This window comes from Perna viridis, chromosome 5 (assembly GCF_037379345.1).
Source record: "Perna viridis isolate PV_CMFRI_1.1 ecotype Kerala chromosome 5, ASM3737934v1, whole genome shotgun sequence".
Taxonomy (NCBI): Eukaryota; Metazoa; Mollusca; class Bivalvia; order Mytilida; family Mytilidae; genus Perna; species Perna viridis.
In genome coordinates, this window is record NC_142449.1 from 18,660,365 (window position 1) to 18,683,757 (window position 23,393).

Sequence of the window (23,393 nt, forward strand, 5' to 3'; positions counted from 1 at the left end):
TATCATAGTTTTCCTTTCCTCTTTCATCTACTGTGGACATGACTTTTTATGAGCAACTAGGTGGGTGTTTCTAGAAAAGCAGAGGATGCTTACCCTACCAGTGCATCTGGTTTATGCTCCCAGTTTTTAGTGGAGTCCGAGTTGCTCATTTGCTATTGTTACTTTGTAAGTATGATTTTATTTACTTTATGATATTTGTTGTGTATGCCTGTTTTCTGTGTCTGGTCTTTGTCCCTGGATTACATTCTTTTGATTACCGCTATAACTTTGGTTCCCTTGATTACTCTTTCAGCTATATTCTGGAGATTTATATAAGATGGGTGTTACTTAAATGTTGGGGCAGGATTATTCATGATTAATCATGTCTTTTTTTATCATGTGACCAACAACAACTCCAGAGAATTTAATCAAAATTTATGTTATATTATTGAAAGAAAATTTTTCAGCAGAACCTGGTATAGCAAGTTTGTTATCTCTACCACATCACCCAGTCTTGCTGTCAAATAACTATTGTCATTGATAATAGTTGGGTCATGGTTTCATGTACAGATTATGATGTCATGGAAAATTGAATAAAGCAAGTTTCTAAGATCAGGGTGACTATGTTGATTCCTAAGCCTAATTTTATACCTTGATATAACCAGTACCTTTTTCAGTCAATGAGAGATAATGTGATTAAAATTCAGAAAAAAAATATATCAAATGGAAGCATGATTTATTGGAATTATGAAACAAATATTACAGGTTTAGCACACATTAGACAAATGTCATAGCAGCAATAAAAAAAAAAAAAATTCGACCCAGTGCTTATGCATTTTTTCCAACTTCCTTATGACCCTTCTATTGAAATATGTATATAATATTACCTAAAAAGTTACATCGATCTTACCACAAAGTCCACAGTAATGAGCACAGTTACGTTTGGCCCATGGAACATAAGCACCCTGACATGCTTGTTGGCCATAATCCTCACAATTTTGTAGCTCATCTTTACACCAAGCACAGGTTGGGCGAGTAGGAATAGCAGTTGTTGTTGTGGGTGGTACTAATGTCTGTTTAGGTTGGTCACAAACAGGTCTGGCACAGCAGTCTTGTTTACCCTTAATCAGAGTACAGAAAGAAGGCAAGGAGGTATATGTTGGGCATCTGAAAAGGGTAAAAATAACATTCATTACAACCAATCAATATCACTTTTTCTTCAAATGACCCCAGAATTGTTTTCAATTGACATTTTTGTTTCAGAAAAACAATGTAATTTTACATTGTGATATCATCAATTTTTCAATTGATTTTGAGTTTGTTAAAAAACAATTAGAAAATATGTCATTATCATCATTTTTTTCCACAAGTGTAAACAAGTCTACATGTACAACATGTATATGCACATTAGAGCTATAGACCATTTTTTCTCATTGCTGCTCGGACGTTAAACCCTCACAAACAAAACCATTTTTTCTGATAAATACAGCTTTATTTCATGTAGAAGCAAAAAGTGTACTTGAATTAAATACAGATTATTTGCACTTTAGAACAACAGATGGTATAATAATTACATACCTTGGAGTACATGTATATGCACCTCTCTTGGCATCTTCACATTTACAATCAAACTCACATCCATCACTCCATCTCTGACCTTGTTGATAAGTTCTTCCCTTGTAAATACATCCTACAATGATATGTCATCCATTAAAGGAAGTAGACTTTGGGTAAGGAACATAACTCTTGAAATCAGTTGTACGTTTGCATCATATTCAATTTCAACAAAGCCTATCAAGCTTTCATTCGAAATACTGTGAAAGTACCATAATTCATGGATACCAATTTTTGGTTTGCCTACCCATAAAAACCATGAAAGTTGGTACCCAACGCACAATAGTACTTTCACAGTAGAATAAAAACAAGTTACTTTGATGCTTAGAAGAGATTAACGTAAAATGCTTAACACAAACGTTGCAATGATTTGTAAGAGTGTCCCTTATCCTAGGTCTACCTCCTTAAGCAGTTTACAGACAGGAATACATAATAATCTTATTCAATGACATCGTTTTACACTGCTAAATGAGAGCTTTGTTCGATTTTTTTGGGAAAGTTTTTTTACTCAAAACTGTCTTATGTATACTTTTTCCACTCTTCGAAAAGCCCATTTCCACTTAACCAGCATATATAGACATAAACAGTGTATTGATTTGAAATAAAAACAATATATGAATTAGGTTTAGAATTGGGGTAAAAGGTGAGGCTCTGTGGAGCAATTTTCCTATTCCTGCCGAATTTGTATATTGTTTTATTTCCATTCAATACACTGTTTAGTCTTTTGACTTTATACTGCAATCCTCATCCTTATAAATCTAGCTTAAGTTTATATGAAGTGTAAATTTAATTTTGTCCCTACTATAGTATCCCCGATAGTGTTGCTGCTATATACAGGTAGTTCATTCAAAGATAGAAAAGCAGGCTGAAATAAAATGTTATATACTGTAAGTACATCATCAATAAATATACTGTCAATACATTTTGGTTGCTCAAGTAGAATAATTGCAGTATAAATGATCAACATTAATGTAACAGAAGAACAACTATTTACCCTGTCTGCTACCAGACATACTGGTGTAATTACCAGAACCAGAGAATTGATAGTTATAATTTGGCCCAAATCCAGTATATCCATTTGGTAATGAACCAATTATAGTGTATTGTGTTTGAGTCTTCAGTGGGTTGACAATTTCTCCGGTCTCTAGTGTACATCTTGGTTGGTTACAACATTGTCCATCCACCTTCTGTAGGAAACATTTGTTGGATGGCAGATTATTGTAAACAGGACACCTAAAATAAGACAAATATATATATATAAAATGTAAAAGCAATGTGTGGCAAACATACATATGTAATCTGTATTATATATACAGTACATTTTTGTACAACACATGAGAAAACTTTGGCATCCATACATTGATAACTGACAAAAGATCACAATAATGTTCCATCTTGCCATCAACACACTGACTACATTGTACTTACAATGGATCACAATATTAAATACCTTGTGTTGCCTGCCACACACCGACTAAATTGTACTTACAATGGATCACAATATTAAATACCCTGTGTTGCCAGCCACACCGACTACATTGTACTTACAATGGATCACAATATTAAATACCTTGTGTTGCCTGCCACACACCGACTACGTTGTACTTACAATGGATCACAATATTAAATACCCTGTGTTGCCTGCCACACACCGACTAAATTGTACTTACAATGGATCACAATATTAAATACCTTGTGTTGCCTGCCACACACCGACTAAATTGTACTTACAATGGATCACAATATTAAATACCTGTGTTGCCTGCCACACATCGACTAAATTGTACTTACAATGGATCACAATATTAAATACCCTGTGTCGCCAGCCACACATCGACTACATTGTACTTACAAATGGATCACAATAATACCCTGTCTTGCCACCCACACACTGACTAAATTGTACCTACAATGGATCACAATAATATCCCGTGTTTCCACTCACACAATGACTATATTGTACTTACAATGGATCACAATAATAATATCCTGTCTTGCCATCCATACATTTACAGTTGTATTCACATCCATCCTTCCACGTCTCACCTTCATTGAACAACAAATACTTTTCTGGAGTTGTTCCAGTAGCTTTCTGGTGGAAAATACACTGACCTAAAAAAAACCAAAAAACAACACAAAAATTCATATTCATGTGAAAGATGCAGAACTGTTAAAGACATTTTATTACAAATTATCAAAAATTACATATAAATCACATTCCAATAAAAAAAAATGATTAAAAAGTGCTTGAAATTGCAATCAAATGTTTTCTATAAGATTAAGTTTTATTTAACAGGTTTTAAAATATGCAATCTTTTTAATTTCAATTTATTGGAGTTCTTCCTGTTGGACATATCATCATTTCCACATACCAAAGCCCTCCACAAAAATTGCTTATGTTCAGCCTGTAAAACGCAACCAAATTTGTTACAACTTAGCAGGATTACTGTTAATTTTGTGGTTGCTAATTTTCACAGATTCTATCACATGAACAAATCTGAGAGTAATAATCTATGCGATTTCAAAAAAAAATTAGCCTTATTTAATGTTAAAATCAATTATGCTGCTATTATTTTTTCAGTTTTCTGTCTACAGTGGAAATAGCAAAAATTAGGATGTTTCCAGTATTTTAATTAATGTACAAGGGAATTTATATAGAATTTTGCTGTGATAATGTTTGATATGTCAAAGTCAGTGTATGATTATTTTATTCCACTAAACCTCATGAATTTTTTTTCAAGATGCAGATAGATTTCTAATTTTGTTCCAATTCTGTTGATGTTTAAAAGAAGGAAATCAGTAGAACAGTTTCGTCAAATTCAGAATATTGATCTTCTGTAAAGTCTGTATTTCAATATTACCACATGGACTGTGGTCAATATTTATGAATTGATTCAAATTTCCTACTTACTTCTCACTTGTGAAAACTGTTGTTGAAGTATAGGGAAACCCCCTCCTGGTAATACAGGTGCATCAGTAGGTTTGGCTGTAGCAATGACAATTTGACCTGGTCTGGAAGATACTACAACTAAACCAGTAGGAGCTGGTGTAGCTATGACTTCACCTGGTGGTTTGTATGATACCCCTGGGATATCACATTGAACTTTAGCACAACATTGTCCAGGGATAACTACCTTTTTACAGTATGTAGGTAGAGGATCAGGAAGTGAAGGACACCTGTAAACATAAAAGCTTTCTATTACCTAACTGATATAAATACCATAAAAGACTATTAAATAAATATTCATTCTTACTGGATAAAATTATGTAAAGCCTTACTTGAAATCAACATTATTTTTAGATCTTTATTAATATCCAGTATGGTTCTGTCTAAAAACAAGACATGGGGTAATTCCACCATTCCTTAAAATAATCAATGAGTGTTCAAATGCATTAGTTAGGCCCTTAAAACAACCCTTCCTATGTTCATTTCCTCAGATTTACTATAAATTATGAAACTTTTTTGACTGTTTATAGTGTAAGTATTCTGGCTAGAATTTTCCCGTACTTTTATGTAGTGATACGTTATAAAATTTTCAGTGTTAATACTTCCAGTGGGCAACTTTCATCCTTCTGAAGGATTTTCAATTAAAAATATTTGGTATTAAGAAATATATGAATCACAAATCATAATAATAAAGACTTGTCTACATCGACAAACTCCAAATGTATATGAAATTTGTTATCTTTCACAAATGACATTTTGCAACTGATTTACATAAATAAAAATGAAAAAAAAACTTACACTAATATGTTTTTTTTTGGAAAACATGCCAATCTTTGAGGTATGCATAGTTATTTTGGGCAATTTAACTTGAAAAAGGTGGTGAACACCCCTTTGAAGTAGGTAAGTGACAAACACATGTCACATGTCAACAGTGTCGAAGGTCAAAACCCATTAAACAATGGCTCATAAATATCTTAAATTTGAGATTAGCCCAACCACAGAAACCACAAAAAATTGGAACCCAAAGAACAATAGTGCTTTCATAGTAGTCCCAATGCACTTTTCTCCAATAATCAAAAAGTATCATTAAAAATGTAGCTAATTTTCCTTAATGGACAAATAATGAGATAATATGTATACTGTAATTTGATTGGTTCATAAAAAAGATGCTACATTAATAACTTACTTAGAAATACATTCATACTGTCCAGATTGGGCATCTTTACATGTACAGACGTACTGACATCCATCATCCCAAGACTGTCCCTGCTTGTACACAACACTCTTGTAAACACATGCTCCAAAACCTTTAAAAAAAACATTAACGTTTTGATTAAGATGTGGATAATCAACATAATTGTACTCACATACTTTACACAATACATAAATCTATCACTTTCTGAAAACATGTTCAAAGAAAAGAAAATAAAATCAGTAAAATTGACATTATTTCTGTTCTTAATTAGTTCTAAAACAATAGCTACTTCCTCTTGTGGTATAAAATTGTCTGCAAAGTATCTTTACCTAATTCTTAGTACTTTTCACATGCTTAAAGACAATATTTTGTTGATGAGTCTTGAATTTTATAAATTGCTCACAAGAATCTGTCCCACAACTTCAATCTCATTTTATCTCAAATAAAATACTTTTGCTTTACCTCCATTTCCATTGAATGTACTTGTTCCAGGTTTCTGCCAATTATTACCAAAGATCAGTTGGTATTGTCCTACTGGCACAATGTTAAGTTTTCCTGGTTTTGGTGTAACATTTGATGATCCATTGAAAGTATTAAAGTATGGATTAAGTGGAATGTTTGTTCCTGTGGCTACACATCGAGGTATATAACAACATCTATCGTTTGGATCTTGGACAAGAGTACATTGTGAAGGCAGGGACCCAAATAGTCGGCATCTGTAATCAAAATACAGTAGTATAGAATATAACATCAGTCATATTATACTCATATGTAATACCTGCGATGAACCCCAGATATGAAAGTAGGTTAAAATACAAGAGGTTCTAAGATACCTCAATTGCTCATCAAGGTGCTGCAAAATACACAAGTTATTTTAATTACAAGTAAGACCAGAACAAACCACTTAATCACCAAGTTTAGTCATCATGGGTTCAGTATTAGCAGAGATGTAAACCAGAATAAGTATCTATAAAGTGTTACAATGGACGTTTGTAGTGGCTGTCTGAATTAATTGAAAAGTGGTTTTTGTTGATGGAATTCAGATCATTGACCCCATGAAGTTCAAAAATTAAAGCCCCTCTAGTTTAAGAGGAGTTGACCTTAGAAAAGGACCTATCAGAATCTTACAAAAGCCATACAGTTCAAATGTTAATTCAGTGTAGAAGTCCTCCCTTTTATCGATTACTACTGACCAAACACCAGCAGAATATGTTTCTCCATAAGTTCAGGAGTGGACTGAAGTCAATGTCAATACCAAACTTAGATAAAATATTGCACATTGTTCATTATACAGTACATGAAATGGCCTCTGGTAGTTATCATGTTCAATCAAGCAGAACTAAAAGTTGATCATTTGTATTAGACCACTGAAATATCATTCCTTCCAAGTTTCATTAAAGTCTACCCAACATATTGTTAAAAGTTGATCTTTAACAAAATGATAATAAAAGAAAACAGAATATAGACAATTGAAGATGCATAACTCTTTAGTGGTTAACTGATGTTCACATGGACCAGGTTAGCTAACAACTAAAGCTAATATGAAAGGGATCCTATGTCCTTAAAAGCCCTAAAATTTAAAAGGACATTTTATAGAACTGAATGTGATACTAGGCCAAAAACAAAATTATAAGAGCACACAAGAAGTTGATACATGATTAAGCCAAAAAGCCATCAAGCTGAAGTAAAAATTTTATTTTTGCCATTATATACTGCCAAGATTTGGACCATGGAAATGAATGAAAATCTGAAAAACAACCTGAGCATTATAACAAACAGAATACTGAAATGTGTCCAAGCTAAAAATGCTAATCCACTTAAAAAAAGTCAGGTAGAAGCTACTATAAAATTGCAATTACTGTAAACATACTAATTTTTGGGGTTGCTTTTTTAGAGAATTTTGTCAAGTGAACATATTTGCAGGTATAAATTTTCAAATGTGTGAGTGTCAAAAAACAATTCCATGCATACTATTTTTTCACACTTATCTGTCCACCAAGATTTATTCAAGATTTGTAAAAAAGACACACTCATGTACAGATAGCAGTATAAAATAATGCCTCCTAAGCCTAAAGGCAGAGGCATAAATTATCTTTGAAATGAAGATTGACAATTGAGTATCTTGTAGTACATGTATTATGACCCAGGAGAAAAAGTTTTAATCATCATTCAAATCATTACATTGCAGAAAAATTGGCAAATGTTATAAAGACTTGAAATAAACCTTTCAATAATTATACTGATTGCCTTTTTTTTCATATTTTTGAACTGATATTTTCTTACTTTGCCTTGCATTGGTAGACATTCATTTTAGCATCCTCACAAGTACATTTTAAGTCACAGCCGTCTTCCCATGTAGATCCTTGCATATGTACTTGGTTCTTATACACACACATATCTGTTTATAATATAAAGAAATTTACTGACCATCATAGTTAAGATTTGTCTTTTGGCAAAATATGTTTGCAGGAAGGAACTTATTTACATTGAATTTACTGCTAAATGCAGACTGTTTCCTCTTGAGAAAAAAGTAACTAAATTACTGGATGACAGTAATAAACAATAAATTATAACACCTTTAAAAAACAGCAGATAAATCAGTAGAACTAAAAAATAAGATAAAATGTTCTACTCATCAAGACACCACTAGATAAAACTAGAAATACTAAGATCATTCTCACAAATAATTCACCTTTGAATTGAATTAAATCATGTTCACACTATATCTGAATACTCACCACTGAAGTTATCAATTAATAATAATATTTCGTTGTGCATATTTACATATGAAACCTTAAATTCCTACCAGATTTCATATTATTCATTGAGCAATTCAAGAGATTTTTAAATTTTAAAATGTCACTGAAACCTGTAAGTTGGTTATTTCTCTTTTATTAACTAAATTCTATTAAACACATACCTACATATGATATATAAATCAACCAACATAATTTCATTTAAATCCTTGGAGCAATCTATGAACAGTTGCTTTTATAAGGTCTTAGAAAATTAGACCATTAAGTTGGATTTTCTCCCCTTTCATGCAACAAAAGTCAATTCTGAATTTGCAAATCACAGAGTAATCTCCCTTTGTAAATCATTTGTGTAGGTATCTCCATATAGCCACAATATTAAAAATCAAGTTTTTATTTTTTCTAAATTAGTCCTGACCAAATTTTTACACCAAAGGTTGACTTTTAGCTGAATTTGATACATATCCTTCATGCCAATTTTTTTTCTCCTCTGATATAGAAAGACGCTTTGAAGATAACACAATTTAATGTAAATCCCCCATTGACCCTATGTTAAAGTACCTACCCACAAAGAAGATTACTCTTGCTCAATGGCTAAATTATGTCCTGTGTCCCGGTTGTGAAAAGAGGGAACACTTACTTTATATGATGTCCATCACCCACTTACAAGGTATATGAACAGACAGTGTGATTCTTACAAATTTTGTTTGCAGAGGGTTAATCATTCCCCCATATAAACTTTCTAAAATTGCCCTTGAAAAAATGTTGATAGAGGTCTAATGCCAAGCGTGCAGGACCCTGTTAAGATATCTAAAGTTTTATTCTAGGTGAGCAGTATCCCCTTTAAAATATTTGACCTTAAAATCTCATCCTAAGTTGTCATGATGGTTTAGTGCCAGGTAGATGGGAATTTGTTTATTTCATAAGGTTTCTCACCTTGGAAGTTTTGGGTCAGGTGCCCAAGACCCCCTTAAAAATATCTCACCTGGAGGTTTTGTGCCAGGTGGGCAGGACCCCCATCAAAATATCTTACCTGGAGGTTTTGTGCCAGGTGGGCAGGACCCCCATTAAAATATCTTACCTGGAGGTTTTGTGCCAGGTGGGCGGGTCTGGTATGTTGGTCCTGGATTGTAGATGCCAATAGTTGGTGGAGGTGTAACTGTTTGACTTGGATCACATTTTGGTTTGCGACAGCATGCATCAGTAGGATCTGGTTCATAATGACAGTAAGCTGGTAAGTTGTAATACTGTGGACATCTGTAATAACACATTCACTAATGTATGTTGAAAGTAAGAATAAGTCTTTGTAAAATTTCCAATTCAGTACTTGAAAACAATTCCTACCATAATACAACTCTATTAGATTCTTCCCTGATAACATAATAAAAGACAAAGATCAGAATTCAGTCACAACACAATTAAGTATGGGTCTTCAGACAGAATACTAACTAAAGTCGGGAAAGACCCGTTGCATTATTCAGCCTTTAGAAAACAATGCTATTTCTTGTTGGTTGCATGTAAGAGTGAATAGACTAGTGAGGTGAGATGTTCATAATATGAGGCAAGTGTAACCTCTACAAAAACAAAGTTGAATATATAAATAAATCTCAAAATCTTCTTGTCATTATTTCCCCCCCTTATCACTAGACATGTTGATGCTCCTTAATACTACTTGTTGTTAATAAGTGAGAGAGCGATACTGCTTAGCATGTGTACTTCCAACTTTAAATGAGAAAGGGTTACTCTTTTGGCATATCAGAATAAAAAACAAAGTTTCTGAATTAACTTCCTGTCAGATTGAGGCTCTCATTGCTTCCAAGGCCATCACCACATTTAGCAGTGGACTTTGTGCACTATTTGTGATAAGGTTTTGTATAATACAGTGTAATAGGAATAAGATCAGAATATTGTTAGATATGGTTTATTATTCTTTTCATTATCATGAGAAAGCAACTCAATACAAAATTAAAGTTTTTATTTTTCTTTAGATTTTGTATTCCCAAAATAATATTAGCAATATATGCAAATTAAATTTAAATATGTATGCACAAATCTCTATGATAAAAAAGAAGAGTACATTATTTCACTTTAACATTAAGTATATTTTTGTTTTTATGTCTATAAAGTCTGACTTGGATAAATCTGTAAATTGCATTCCTGTGTACAAAATGTCATTTTCAATCTTTTTGAAAAGTCCAATAGAACAAAAATAATTACAGTATATAATCATACTTAGTAAGAGTATAATATTTATAGTAAACAAATTTTCAGGCATGGACATTCCTTTCTAAATCTTTGTCCTCTTTTCACTTTTGTGAGTCAAATTTAAATGTATCTAGTATGTAACTATGTACATGTATGTGTACCTATGAGCTCACCTAATTTAGAAGCACCTACCTGTAATCACACTTGTAACGGCCTCTAATGGCATCAATACATTCACATCTGTAGTCACAACCATCATCCCATTTCTGACCTTGAGTATATGATCTTCCCTTGTACACACAAACTCCTAACAAAATTAAAATAATTTAAGTATCATTCTGTGTAAGAATCAGGCAATGGGTGGCACATCATTTTTCTTAATTTGATCTTTTTTTGCCTCAGATTTATTCAATACATCTGGTTAACAAACATAAAGCTATTTAAATTTATTCTACAGCATCTGTGACATAGATATTTCTTGACTGTTTATATTGGGAAAATGTGCAAGAATATTCTCCTGCCATTTTTACCTAATGGAGTTCAACTAAAGTTAACCTATCAATATCTTAAAAAGGCAAACTGTACACAACACTCCGATGTTCATTAGCTACACCTTTTATACATTGCCTGATTCTTAGACAAAGAATTACTCAATGTTCAAAATTTTATGCATGTTTACTCAAGACACTTGCAAACTTTAAGAGTGAACTACAATTGCAACACAGACACTATAACTTAAATAGAATCAACAAATATGATCCTCAAAGTTAATATAAAGCTTTACAAAGCAAACATGATGGTGTTACCTTATTATCAGAAAATTATTCAAGTGTTGTCGGTATCTAATTGTTAAATATATTCATTCCAAATTACTTACATAATTGTTTTGAATGTAACGCAATGATGCAGTTTATCAAAATAAATATAAAATATGTTTAAGACATTGTAAAATAAAATAGTGCTAAAAAAAGAAACATATAACTCATCATCAATTTCCTCCATAAACACGTGCTGAAATAAGAAACATGCATGCATTCCACCATCAACATCCTACTTCCTAAAAGTTTCATGAGTACAAAATAATATTTTGTACCCTTTGTAAACTTAAAGGGTAGATTCATATCCAACCTTTACAAACATTAGGAGGGTTCAAGGATTTTAATTTTTTGTATTTCTTACGAGCTATTTGCAAGCCTAATTTCAGCTATGTAAAGTATAGATATGTTTTAAATCCATAGAAACATCAGTTTTAAAGAAGAAACATCATTTTATTCATCAGTGAAAACAAATTTGTGTGTTGTAGTATCTAAGTATTAGAAACTGATGCAAAAAAAAAATCTGATTTTGAAATTCCCATCCCAATTTTGTTTATTTTTGTCAATATTTTAGGGGTGGGAGTTGATGATAATCTACTATTATTTGGCCTTATTGCGCCAAGTCTAATTCTATACATATATACATTATTAAAGCTTACCCTTGCCACTTCCAGAAATCTGGTTGTAGTTAGGATTAAGAGGACTTATTGTTCCTTGTCCAGTGACAGCTCCTTTGAGAGGAGTTGGTACAATGATTTGTGGTCTAGGAGTTGTTGGGGGTTGGCCCTTTCCTGTGTAAACAGCTGTGCTTGGGAAAAAGTTGCATTGTGGAACTGTACAGCAAGGATCATTACGGTCTGTCACAAGGGTACATGAGTTGGGAATATTGTTAAAGACTGGACATCTATAACAACAATAGAATTATTATATGTTTCATAATGAGTGAAAGTTGAATACCCCAAACATTGTAAACATATAAATTGTGAGAAACATTAAAATCTATCTAAACCGAACCCTGAATAATCCAAAAACCTGTCTACAACAAACCCTGAATAATCCAAAAACCTGTCTAAACCAAACCCTGAATAATCCAAAAATCTGTCTAAATCAAACATTTTGAAAATCAATTTTAAAAACAGGAAAGGGTTTAGTTTAGACAGTTTGTACTGCACATCAGAAATGTATGACATATTACAAGAAAAGAATGTCTGAATTAAGAGAATATAAAAAAAACTTCAATCTGTGCATACCTCTGTGTACAACTGTATAAACCAGTTGATACATCATCACATCGACACCTCTTGTCACATCCATCATCCCAAGTCTGTCCTTGAGTATAATACACACCTTGGTACACACAGTAGCCTAAAATATATATACATGGTAGTTGAATATACACATTGGTACACACATTAGCCTGAAATACATACATGGCAGTGTGTAATACATATCTTGGTACACACAGTTACTGTAGCCTGAAATACATACATGGTAGTGTATAATACACACCTTGGTACACACAGTTACTGTAGCCCGAAATACATACATTAGCTGCAGTGTATAATACACTCCCTGGTAAAGTTAAAAGCTTGAAATATAAACTGCAGTGTATAGTTAAGACACACTTAATTACACATAAATGTAAAGGTGTTAAATTCACTTATTGATGAGTGGAATTTTATCAAAAAGAGTATTTTAAGAAATAATTTGTGGAGGGAGTAGATTTGTACTCATTTTAACATAGGTAAGGCATTTATATTTGATTATTTAATACCGAGCAACAGCAAGTAACTTTTGTGACAAAAATTTTCCTAGGCATAGCCAAACAATGGCTGTTCCATTTAAATCCCCCGTAGGAAAGTTGGATTAAATTTGTATATTTATGTCATCATATGTGTTAAATGTTTGTATTTGTATAATTGATTTCAATTAGATAACCTCTCAGCTGTTAAATTATCGCATAAACGTTTTGAAATGAGTGTTTTGTCTCGAAGCGACAGCGAAAAAAAGGAGACAAAGCACAGGTGCTAAAGGTGGGGTTGTACTGACATATACTGTTTGATGACATGAAGACCTCATATTAGAACTGTATGCAATGCACACCATAATTCACAAAATTACTTAAGTCTATATGTAAAACAAATCATATATGATTAACAGTGAATTTATAAAAACTTTCAGTAATAATATGATTATTATGTAATGACAAAGTGATTTCTATTGTCATTTGACAATATCTGTCTATACCTGACATTCCAAATGGAGATGGAGTTCCATTGCCTGTGATGGTATTGTTGGTTGGTGGGTTCACCACTATACTGGGGTTCCTGGTTGTTGGTACATATGGTATGTATGTTGGTGGTAAAGATGGGGTTGGATGCTGTTTGTCACAGTAGGGTACTGGGCAACATTTATCTTTAGGATTTTCAACCAGTGTACAGAATGGAGGAAGGTTGGGGTATGTTTGACATCTGGAATAAGAATAATATTGATCACCTAAACACAATTACACAAGTATCTACAGCAAACCAATACTTATATACAGTAAAAACCTCTGTCCAATTCGAATGGACCATTGAATTGTGTATGTGAGGTATTGGGAGTTTGAGAACTTAAGTTCAGTTCCAAATGTTTTCCTTCTTGAATTTCTACTTTATTGTTTGAAATTGCTTCCTTTCTACAAAGTTCTGATAGTTCTTGGACATTTTTGGTACTGTGATTAAAATGTTATAGTCAACAGAAATTGTCATCTGTTTTTTTTTATATAGCTCTTGTTCTTAGATGATAAACAAATATATAAAATGTACTGCAGAATCTCAAAATTAAGGGAGATAACTCTGAAAATGACACAAAATACAAAAGAAATTATTGGATTTTCAATGTGATTTATCTCATAAGAGCAGACAAATTGGAATGAATAATTATACATTTCATTATATAGACATAAAGCAACATAATAACAAAATTAAAAATGTGTAGCCTTTTTTTGGGATGTATCACATTTTACAGAATTTGCATGATTCTTACAAAGACTGCTACTTAACATTAACTTTCAAAAGTTTTTCTATTTACAGACATTAAATTTACTGTTTTTTTATTTTATTTTAAAAGCTATGAATGTTTTTTCTTTGACTCCATCATCATAGCCTCAACAGAGCATTCTCAGTCAATATCACTTTAAACAAAAAACTAACTATATTTGGTGACGACATAGGGTTACTATACTCATGGGTATTCTATGTGATAGCATGGCAAAACAACAGCATACAAAATTGTTTCTTGAAACTTTTATGACTTTCGTGTTTCCATGTCTTTTTTGAGATAAGTTATAAGTATGGCTTACTAGACAAGTACAGACATCCTGCATGTAATGCTGCAATGGAGTCTGAAAGTTACTCTTATAGCTTACCACAATCTAACCATTTTTAGCATGGGTTATGAAAGGAAATTAATCATTAAATATGGTAATACAATCTGACCTTTCTGTGCACTTATATTGACCAATCATTTCATTGACACATTCGCATCTGTACTGGCATCCATCTTCCCACATTTGACCTTGAGTGAATGACCTTCCCATGTACAAACAACCTGCAATGTTAAATAACATCAACAGATTATTTATGACTGAGTTGAAAAAATTATGACATAATTCATACTACAATCCTCTATTACTGTGAAAGTACTATTATTTGTGGGGTACCAGTTTTCATGTTTTTTTTGGGGTATGCCAAACCACAATTTGGTACCCAGTGAAAAGGAAATTCCCATTGATGTGTATAGTGAAAACCTCAAAACAACAAATTTAAGAATCTACAAACTTGTGTTTCTTACCTAATGCACACAATTTAGTATCCAAGAATTAAAGAACTTAAGTAGTAATTAAACAGTACAAAGGGAGTAGGCAAGTGCATGTACACTTTTTACAGTGATGTAAGGCCTCAACAAAAACACAACAGAATTGGTTGTTTTAGACAGAAGAGTGAACAAATTATCTATTTTTGACATTCTTTTTCATTCTAACCAATTGTGATGTCATCGTGGAATGCGTCAGAAATGTTGAAATGGGATTTCCCCAAGTTTACTGACTAATGTATCAAGTTTAATAAATTTAAAACATGTCATGTGAACCATTAAAACAAAACTATATAAAGCAGGCAGAGACACAATTAGGAAAATAATATTTTTTTTAAATGTAATAATGATCAGGAAAAAAAAATCTTCATTGAGGTGAAATATAACATAAATAATGAATGTATGTATCAATGACAAGGACATTGCTTCTGAGTTCCTTAATCTAGCTGGTTGAAGAAAACATCATTTAATTTCTAATAAAATACATGTAGTACACAAATTTATACTGAAAAAAATGTAAACTACTTTCAATACACCTGAATGAATATTAGATTTACTATAAGTCCCTCTCAAAGAGTCACAAGCTTATATAGTCTCAATTAAGTAGCAGTCTCTATAAAAATCAGACAGGAGGTAATTCATGCATGACAAAAACCCACCTAATTCATTTTATTTCCTGAAACAGTTACACCGGTTACACATGATCAAATAATCAGTCTTAGTTTTCCATTCGGTTGTTATGCTTTTGAGAAACAAATTCTATATGTACATGAAAATGGCACTTAGGAAGAGTTATCGTTCTTAATTTTGTTTGATTTGGTTGAATATAGTGGGAAATGAATGCATGATTTTCTTAAAAGTACAAATCTGGATACAGAAAGGATTAACATTAGGCGTAAACATAGCATACGTAAAACTGAAAAAAAAATCATTGCTTGTTTCATGGGTTTTTCTACACAATGAATCATCTAAATCTTACTGTCTGAATTTTAGGTGAACTGGTACTTAATAACATTTCCTAAATACAACTTCTCCATGATAGCAGTCTGCTTCATACCTAAGTTATATGGTCAATAGAGGAATTTATTTGACTGGTTTTCTTGTAGATTAATGCAGGTACTACTGTTGCCCAGTTGGGATCAATAAATAACCTGGTAACATGGTTTGGACCAGGAGTTGTTTTGCTTAGCTTTGGTATATATATGGTGCCAAAACAGACCAGTTGGTCTAGGAGTGTACAAACCTGGCTTTTGTGTAGGTGGTGGCATAATTGCCCAATAAGGACAAGGCATTCACAAATCTGGCCTTGGTATAGGTGGTGGCATGATAGCCAACTTAGGAACATTAGTTTACTAACCTAGATTTGGTGAAGGTGTTGAGATGATCGCCCAGGTAGGATCATGAGTTTACTTACATGGTTTTGATGTAGATGGTGACATAATAGCCAATTTAGGACCAGCAGTTTACAAACATGGCTTTGGTGTAGTTGGTGGGATGATAGCCGACGTAAAACAAGTAGTTTACTAACCTGGCTGTTGTGTAGGTGGTGACAGGATAGCCCAGTTAGAACCAGAAGTTTTCTTACCTGTATTTAGTGTAAGTGTTGGCATGATATCACAGTTTAATCCAGGAGTTTACAAGCTTGGTTTTGGTGTAGATGGTGGCATGATAGCATATTTAAAACCAGTAGTTTACTAACCTGGCTTTGGTGTAGGCATTGACATATTATCACAGTTTGGTTTAGGAGCTTACTGACCTGGTTTGGTGTACATGGTAACATAATACCCTAATTAGGAGCAGGAGTGGCTTTGTTGTATGTGTTAGCCTGCCAAGTTTGGTCAAGGAGTTTACTAACCTGGTTTTCCTGTAAATGGTGACAAGATAACCTAGTTAGGAGCAGGAGTTTACTCACCTGGCTTTTAACCTAGTTAGGAGCAGGAGTTTACTCACCTGGCTTTGGTGTAGGTGGTGCCATTGTAGACTGGTTTGGACCAGGAGTTACAACAACTATTTGTCCATTAGGTAATTTCATGGTTGGCTGAGGTGTAGGCATGGGTGTTGGGTTTGGAGCACTGCCAGTGAAAGATCCAAAAACTGGTACTGGTGGAGTAAAGATACCAGGGGTAGGTGTAGCATTTGGTGGAATGAGATCACACTGTGGTACTTTACAACACTGTGGGTCTTTAGGATCAGCTACCAATGTACATCCAGCAGGTAGACTGTCATAACGTGCACATCTAAAATAAGTATATGTGGGTTCATTATTAGTAACTCATAAATGTTATATAATCTTCATGGGCAATTTCAATACCTTCTGATCTATTTCTTTATTCATTAAACATCAACTCTTTTCATAAATAACAATGATATGTATTCCAATAAATATTACAGATGATATTGTCACTCAGACATTCAAAAGAAACATGTCTACATTTATACAGCGAAAAGTAAATACATCTTAAATACAACTGAGTAAGGCAACCTGAATATTGTAATCATTTAGTGTAGCAACTTGCTAATTGTAACCACCAAGTGTACCAACCTAAATATTGTGATCACCGAGTGTAGCAAACCTAAATATGGTGTCCATTGAGCGTAGCAAACCTAAATACTGGGACCACTGAGTGCAGCAACCTGAATATTGCGATCAATAAATTATAGCAACTTGAATATTGTAATTCCTGAGTGTAGTAACCTGATTTTTCACTTAGTGTAGAGAAACTTTAACACTTCACCACTCAGCCCTGATATTGTTATCCCTGTTAGAATAACTCATTGTAACAACCTTATTATTGTTACCTGAAAAATTATGGGAAAGAAATGAGTACAAACCTCTGTTGACACCTATAGAATCCAGACATAGCATTTTCACATCGACAGACCTGGTCACATCCATCATACCATTGCTGACCCTGTCTGTAAGCAACTCCATTGTACATACACACAGCTGTAATATCACAATAAATTACAAATAATCAGTTTATACAAATATAGTACATTATCAGACTTTTAAATAATAAGATTTTTATTCCATCTTACATGTAGAATATATATTCTTTATTTAGTACTTTCAGTTGGTCTTGTAATGGCCTGAAAAGCATCATACATTCATCATCAAATCTAACTACAATGGTGAAAGGCATTGCAGAGTTTAGGGATACATACGTAGTGGTGCAGGTGTGACATAAGGTCCTGGTGTTACAGGTCCTGTTGGTGCTGGAGTAGGAACTCCAGTGTATGGTAGAGGTGTAACATTTGGACCAGGTGTTGGTTTGATAGGACAGAAAACAGTCTGGCAGCAAGCATTCTTAGGATCTTGGACAAGTGTACAGAATGATGGTATTTGTGGATGTCTCTCACAGCTGAAAATTAATACAATATAAAATGCTTTTGTATTGATATTATAAAAAGAGTATAGTACAGAGAAATAAATTGTTAACATGCTCTTGACCTATATTAAACAATAAAGAAAGAAAATTGAGCATGGTTTACAAACATTTTAATCACTTTGAATGGGTATATGGGAGACAGTTAACTATCTGATGTGGATGATTTTGTGTAATAAACTTTTTTATGTTAAAAGTATGAAATATATATATATATATTAGATGAATGTGCACTTGCTAATCTTCCAATAAGACTTTTGGTGGGGTACTTTCAATGGCAGCTATATAAATGTGTGGGTAAAAAACTTTCAAAGTTGCAGTTTTTCACCTTCAATGCAGGAGACACATTCTTTGTGGGAGACAGAGCTTAAATGTGGAGTCTCCCTTAAATATGGGAGAGTTAATAGGTATGTGTTTATAAGTTTGGTTTGTATCCAATAAGACAGAAAACATCTTACACTTCTGTACATCTGTATCGTCCTGTTTGTTCATCAAAACATTCACATTCAAACAAACATCCATCCTTCCATTTCTGTCCTTGTCTGTAGATTTGTCCATTGTAAACACAGGCCTCTGAAACAAAATCAAAGTCATCTTTCATTTTTTCATTCATATCAAATATTAAATTACACATAACAGTACTCATAGGAATCTATAATAACCAATCACGCTAATATGTGAAAATTGGTGACATTCAGTATTTACCAGAACATTTCTTGGTTGAAACTGATTGAAATTATAAAGATCATACTTTCTACCATCTACGAACATACACATTCTTAAAATTAAATTATCTCCCTTTATAGTGATCCAACAACAGTTATATTCCTCCATGCATTTCTACACATGATGCATAACCTTCTAATAAAATTTCATCAAAATATGTTAGGCAGTGCAGTAGGATATGAGACGGTTCCTATATATTTTTTAATGTATTCAATGTATTCATTAGTTCATTTAAGAATTGGCTACAATAAAAATTTTGTCTATTGAAAAATAACAGAAAATTTCCACGTGCATATTGTTTATAGTGCGAAGTGCAATAAACAATATATGCTCGTGGAAAATTTATGTTATTTTTTCAATAGACAAATATTTTATCATAGCCAATTCTTATAAATTAATTTGAAAACATATTTTTATCTTAAAACATGAAAAAAGTAGCTCTGAATTTAACTGAATAAGGGCGTGTCAATATTTTTTTATCTATTGAGATAAAACAAAATTATTTGAACCAATCAGATTACAGTATTTATCTCAACTTAATTTATTTCCTTTTATATCTCAAAACATTGGCACATCACTTTAATACATGTATTAGGTCATGCTTCATTTAATTCATATTTCAAATCAATGTACAAATTCTTTGTGTTAAAACTTGGATTTTGCTGGTGAAACACTCAAATTGTTAGTGTAACACAGTATTTCACTTAGATTAGGACTGGGAGTTTCAGCGTTAATACTTTCTATGTATAGAGCTGAACCACTTTAAACTCAAGCCACACATTTGTCTTCAGTAGATGTCTATAGAGAAAACCCACTAAATTCTGAGAGACAGGAAGGTTACTATTCATATAATTTGTTTCCATTTGGTTGATTTTAGAGTGAGATGAATGTATGATTTTCTCAAAAGTGTAGATCTGAATATGGCAATGATTTTTATTATGTAAATATATAGCATACAGAGACTGAAAAAAAACATTGTTTGTTCTGTGGGTTGCTCTACACCATGAATCACTTTACCATTGGCAATGTCTGGATTTTATATGGACTGGTACTTAATATAATTATAACATTATCTTCATGGTATATCTAAGATACATTTGAACAAAAAGTCAACCTGCTATATGATTTTTAATGCTTGTATTTTTGTAAATAGTAATTTTGAAGAATAAATCAGTTCAAAATCCCTCAAAACAAGAAATTTTCCTCAGTAACATTAGTCCTTCCATCATCCCTACTTACAGTCTTTGTGTAAGTTTCTTTTTTTATTTCATTAGGTAAAGATATGTAACCATATAATAAGGTAATTGCAAGACTTTAATTTATAATGCATAACCTTGGAGCTGAGGGCAATATACAATCATATATATTAATACATGTATTATAAAGTTAATACTCCCTTAATTTATGAAATAATTTATTTATTATATAACAGAGTCAAAATTTTGTTTAAAACACCTTTTAAAGATAAAGCTATTGATAGTTTGATCAAACTATCTGCACCAATTGGAATTCATTGCATGTTTCCTTTTGTTTGTTTTGTACTAAATATCATGGTATATTATAAACATACTTCCTGCATTAATCTGTGGTATATTCTGACCATTTGGTCCTTGTGGTGGTAAGCCTCCAGTAATAACACCTTTAGGTGCAGTAATTACTTGGTATGGGTTTTTAGGGTTAGGGTCAACACAGAGTGGAGCTTGACAACACTGATCGTTAGGATCTGTCAACAACTGACATCCTGCCTTCAATGGTGGGTAGGTTGGACATCTGACAATAAGAATAGTGTGTTAATACATACTACTGATACACATATCTCTCATCAATTTCGTTTCAATTTCCAAAATATGTTTGCAAAAGACTGAAATGATGTTTTTAATTTCTATTAATATTTTCTGGCAACATAAAATAGAAGTAGTTATTACATATAAGGTTACACATTTACAAAAAAAAACATTTAAACAGCTAATGCCTTCATTCACAACCCTTTATTTATGTTAAAAAGCTCCTGTCTTCATTCACAACTACTGGTACATCAGCTAAATAGCCCATACCTTCATTCACAACCTCTGGTACAAGCTAAAAGGCTCCTCCTTTCATTACAATCTCTGGTCCAAGCTAAAAAGCCCATACCTTCAGTCCAACCCCTGGTACAAGTTAAAAAGCTCACACCTTCAGTCACAACCCCTGGTACAAGATGAAAATCCCAAACCTTCATTCAAAACCCCTGGTACAATCTAAAAAGCTACAACACTCAGTCACAACCCTTGGTACAAGCTAAAAAGCTCCAACCTTCAGTTACAACTCCTGGTACGAGATAAAAACCTCCCGTCTGCAGTCACAACCTCTGGTATAAGCTAAAAAGTCACAACCCTTTGTTCAACTTAAAAAAGCTCCTTCCATCATTCACAACCCCTGTTATATAATAAAAAGCCTCCTGTCTTCATGAAAGTTTTAAATATCCCCATCTTTTATTAAAAAGGCATTTGAATAAACTAAATTTTATTAAAGATGACAAGCATAAATGAAGATGGCCATGAATAAATAGTTACCTGTCATCACAGTTAATTATATCATTATCAGCATCATCACATCTACATCTCTTCTCACATCCAACATTGAAAGTTTGTCCTTGTCTGTATGGTATACCATTGTAAATGCAATATTCTGAAATTGATCATAGAACCATGAAATTCAAATCGGAGGACAAAAACGCATGATAAACCAAATAACAATTATGATCTGATTTACACAGTGAGCTGCTGATTATTACATTTGTACAATGATAAAGAAAGAATAGACATGGCAGAATGCAACAAAAGTTCTTCAACATGGGTAAACACTCCTTTAAGCAAGCTCTGAAAGTTCCAGACCAACAAAAGTAATAGTTCCACGGTAACAGATATTGATAACAATTTCTCATAATCAAACTAAAAAGTAATATAACTTCACAAACACACAGTAAATGCCTGTAGAATCACCACAAGGTTTTCAAAAGTAAGGCTCTGTTTCTCTAATATTCTCAAATTGTTGTGAGAAGCTAATCCAACACACAATACATTTTCTTAATTTTGTGTGACCCTCTGGATAGCATTAATCAATATAGCAAAGTGAAAACATACATGGGACCTGCCAAGAGGGTGGAATCTCCCATTTTTTAACATAGTCGCCTGTCCTACTACTTGGAAGATCAAACACCAATTTGATAATACAAAATTGTAATAAATGATATATGTGAATATCAGAGTCAGCTACTGTACACAGGCAGATATTTTTCACATGAAATTCATGTTAATCAGGCTTCACATGAAATTCATGTTAATCAGGCTTCACATGTAATTCAAGTGAACTTCACATGAAGTTAACATTGTTTTCACTTGAAATTCACTTAACATGAATTGCATGCAAACAACTCATGTGAATTTCACATGAAGGCTTGATTCACACAAATTTCACATGATCTCTGTTACAAATTTATTAGCTCAGTTCAGGTGAAAATCATTTGAAATTCATGTTAAAATTATGTGAAATAAGTTATAGACCTTATTTTTGCTATTTTCCCAATGGACAGACAACTGCAAAAGATACTACCAGCGAAATGATTTTTTGAACACTATATGACGCCTACCATTTTTTCTGAAACAGTGAAAATAGATACCCATGAATAAGTCCATTTGACAGAATCTAAGAATGTAAGCAACCACAAAAATCTATACATAAACAGTACCCTATGTTTATGTCTGACATTACACAATTAAAGTTAAGAAGATTACTGTACTTTTATACAACCTCTTAACATGCAATTCATTTCTGCCATACTTCAATGACGACAAAGGCAACCAAAAATTGTCACAAAAATAATCAAGAAAGTTAAATGTTGCTATTGTTAAATAGTCACAACCTTTTGATGAAGTATGT

At 32.7% G+C, this 23,393-nt stretch overlaps 1 protein-coding gene across 2 annotated transcripts in view; it reads right to left on the reverse strand.

Annotated features, from left to right (window-relative positions):
- LOC148616380 (uncharacterized) overlaps window positions 1-23,393 on the reverse strand; it is a 75,997-nt gene that overhangs the window by 10,455 nt on the left and 42,149 nt on the right. For both annotated transcript variants that reach the window (XM_088583359.1, XM_088583360.1), the window contains exons 49-68: window positions 22,028-22,142; window positions 21,046-21,245; window positions 19,208-19,322; window positions 18,529-18,725; window positions 18,196-18,310; window positions 17,314-17,600; window positions 14,988-15,099; window positions 13,756-13,979; window positions 12,759-12,873; window positions 12,168-12,412; window positions 10,886-11,000; window positions 9,570-9,745; window positions 8,019-8,133; window positions 6,198-6,451; window positions 5,727-5,847; window positions 4,505-4,770; window positions 3,561-3,705; window positions 2,588-2,826; window positions 1,558-1,669; window positions 890-1,146 (exon numbers count right to left, since the gene is read on the reverse strand). In XM_088583359.1, the coding sequence (XP_088439485.1) occupies window positions 890-1,146; window positions 1,558-1,669; window positions 2,588-2,826; window positions 3,561-3,705; window positions 4,505-4,770; window positions 5,727-5,847; window positions 6,198-6,451; window positions 8,019-8,133; window positions 9,570-9,745; window positions 10,886-11,000; window positions 12,168-12,412; window positions 12,759-12,873; window positions 13,756-13,979; window positions 14,988-15,099; window positions 17,314-17,600; window positions 18,196-18,310; window positions 18,529-18,725; window positions 19,208-19,322; window positions 21,046-21,245; window positions 22,028-22,142 (3,525 nt within the window). The remainder of the gene's footprint in view (window positions 1-889; window positions 1,147-1,557; window positions 1,670-2,587; window positions 2,827-3,560; window positions 3,706-4,504; window positions 4,771-5,726; window positions 5,848-6,197; window positions 6,452-8,018; window positions 8,134-9,569; window positions 9,746-10,885; window positions 11,001-12,167; window positions 12,413-12,758; window positions 12,874-13,755; window positions 13,980-14,987; window positions 15,100-17,313; window positions 17,601-18,195; window positions 18,311-18,528; window positions 18,726-19,207; window positions 19,323-21,045; window positions 21,246-22,027; window positions 22,143-23,393) is intronic.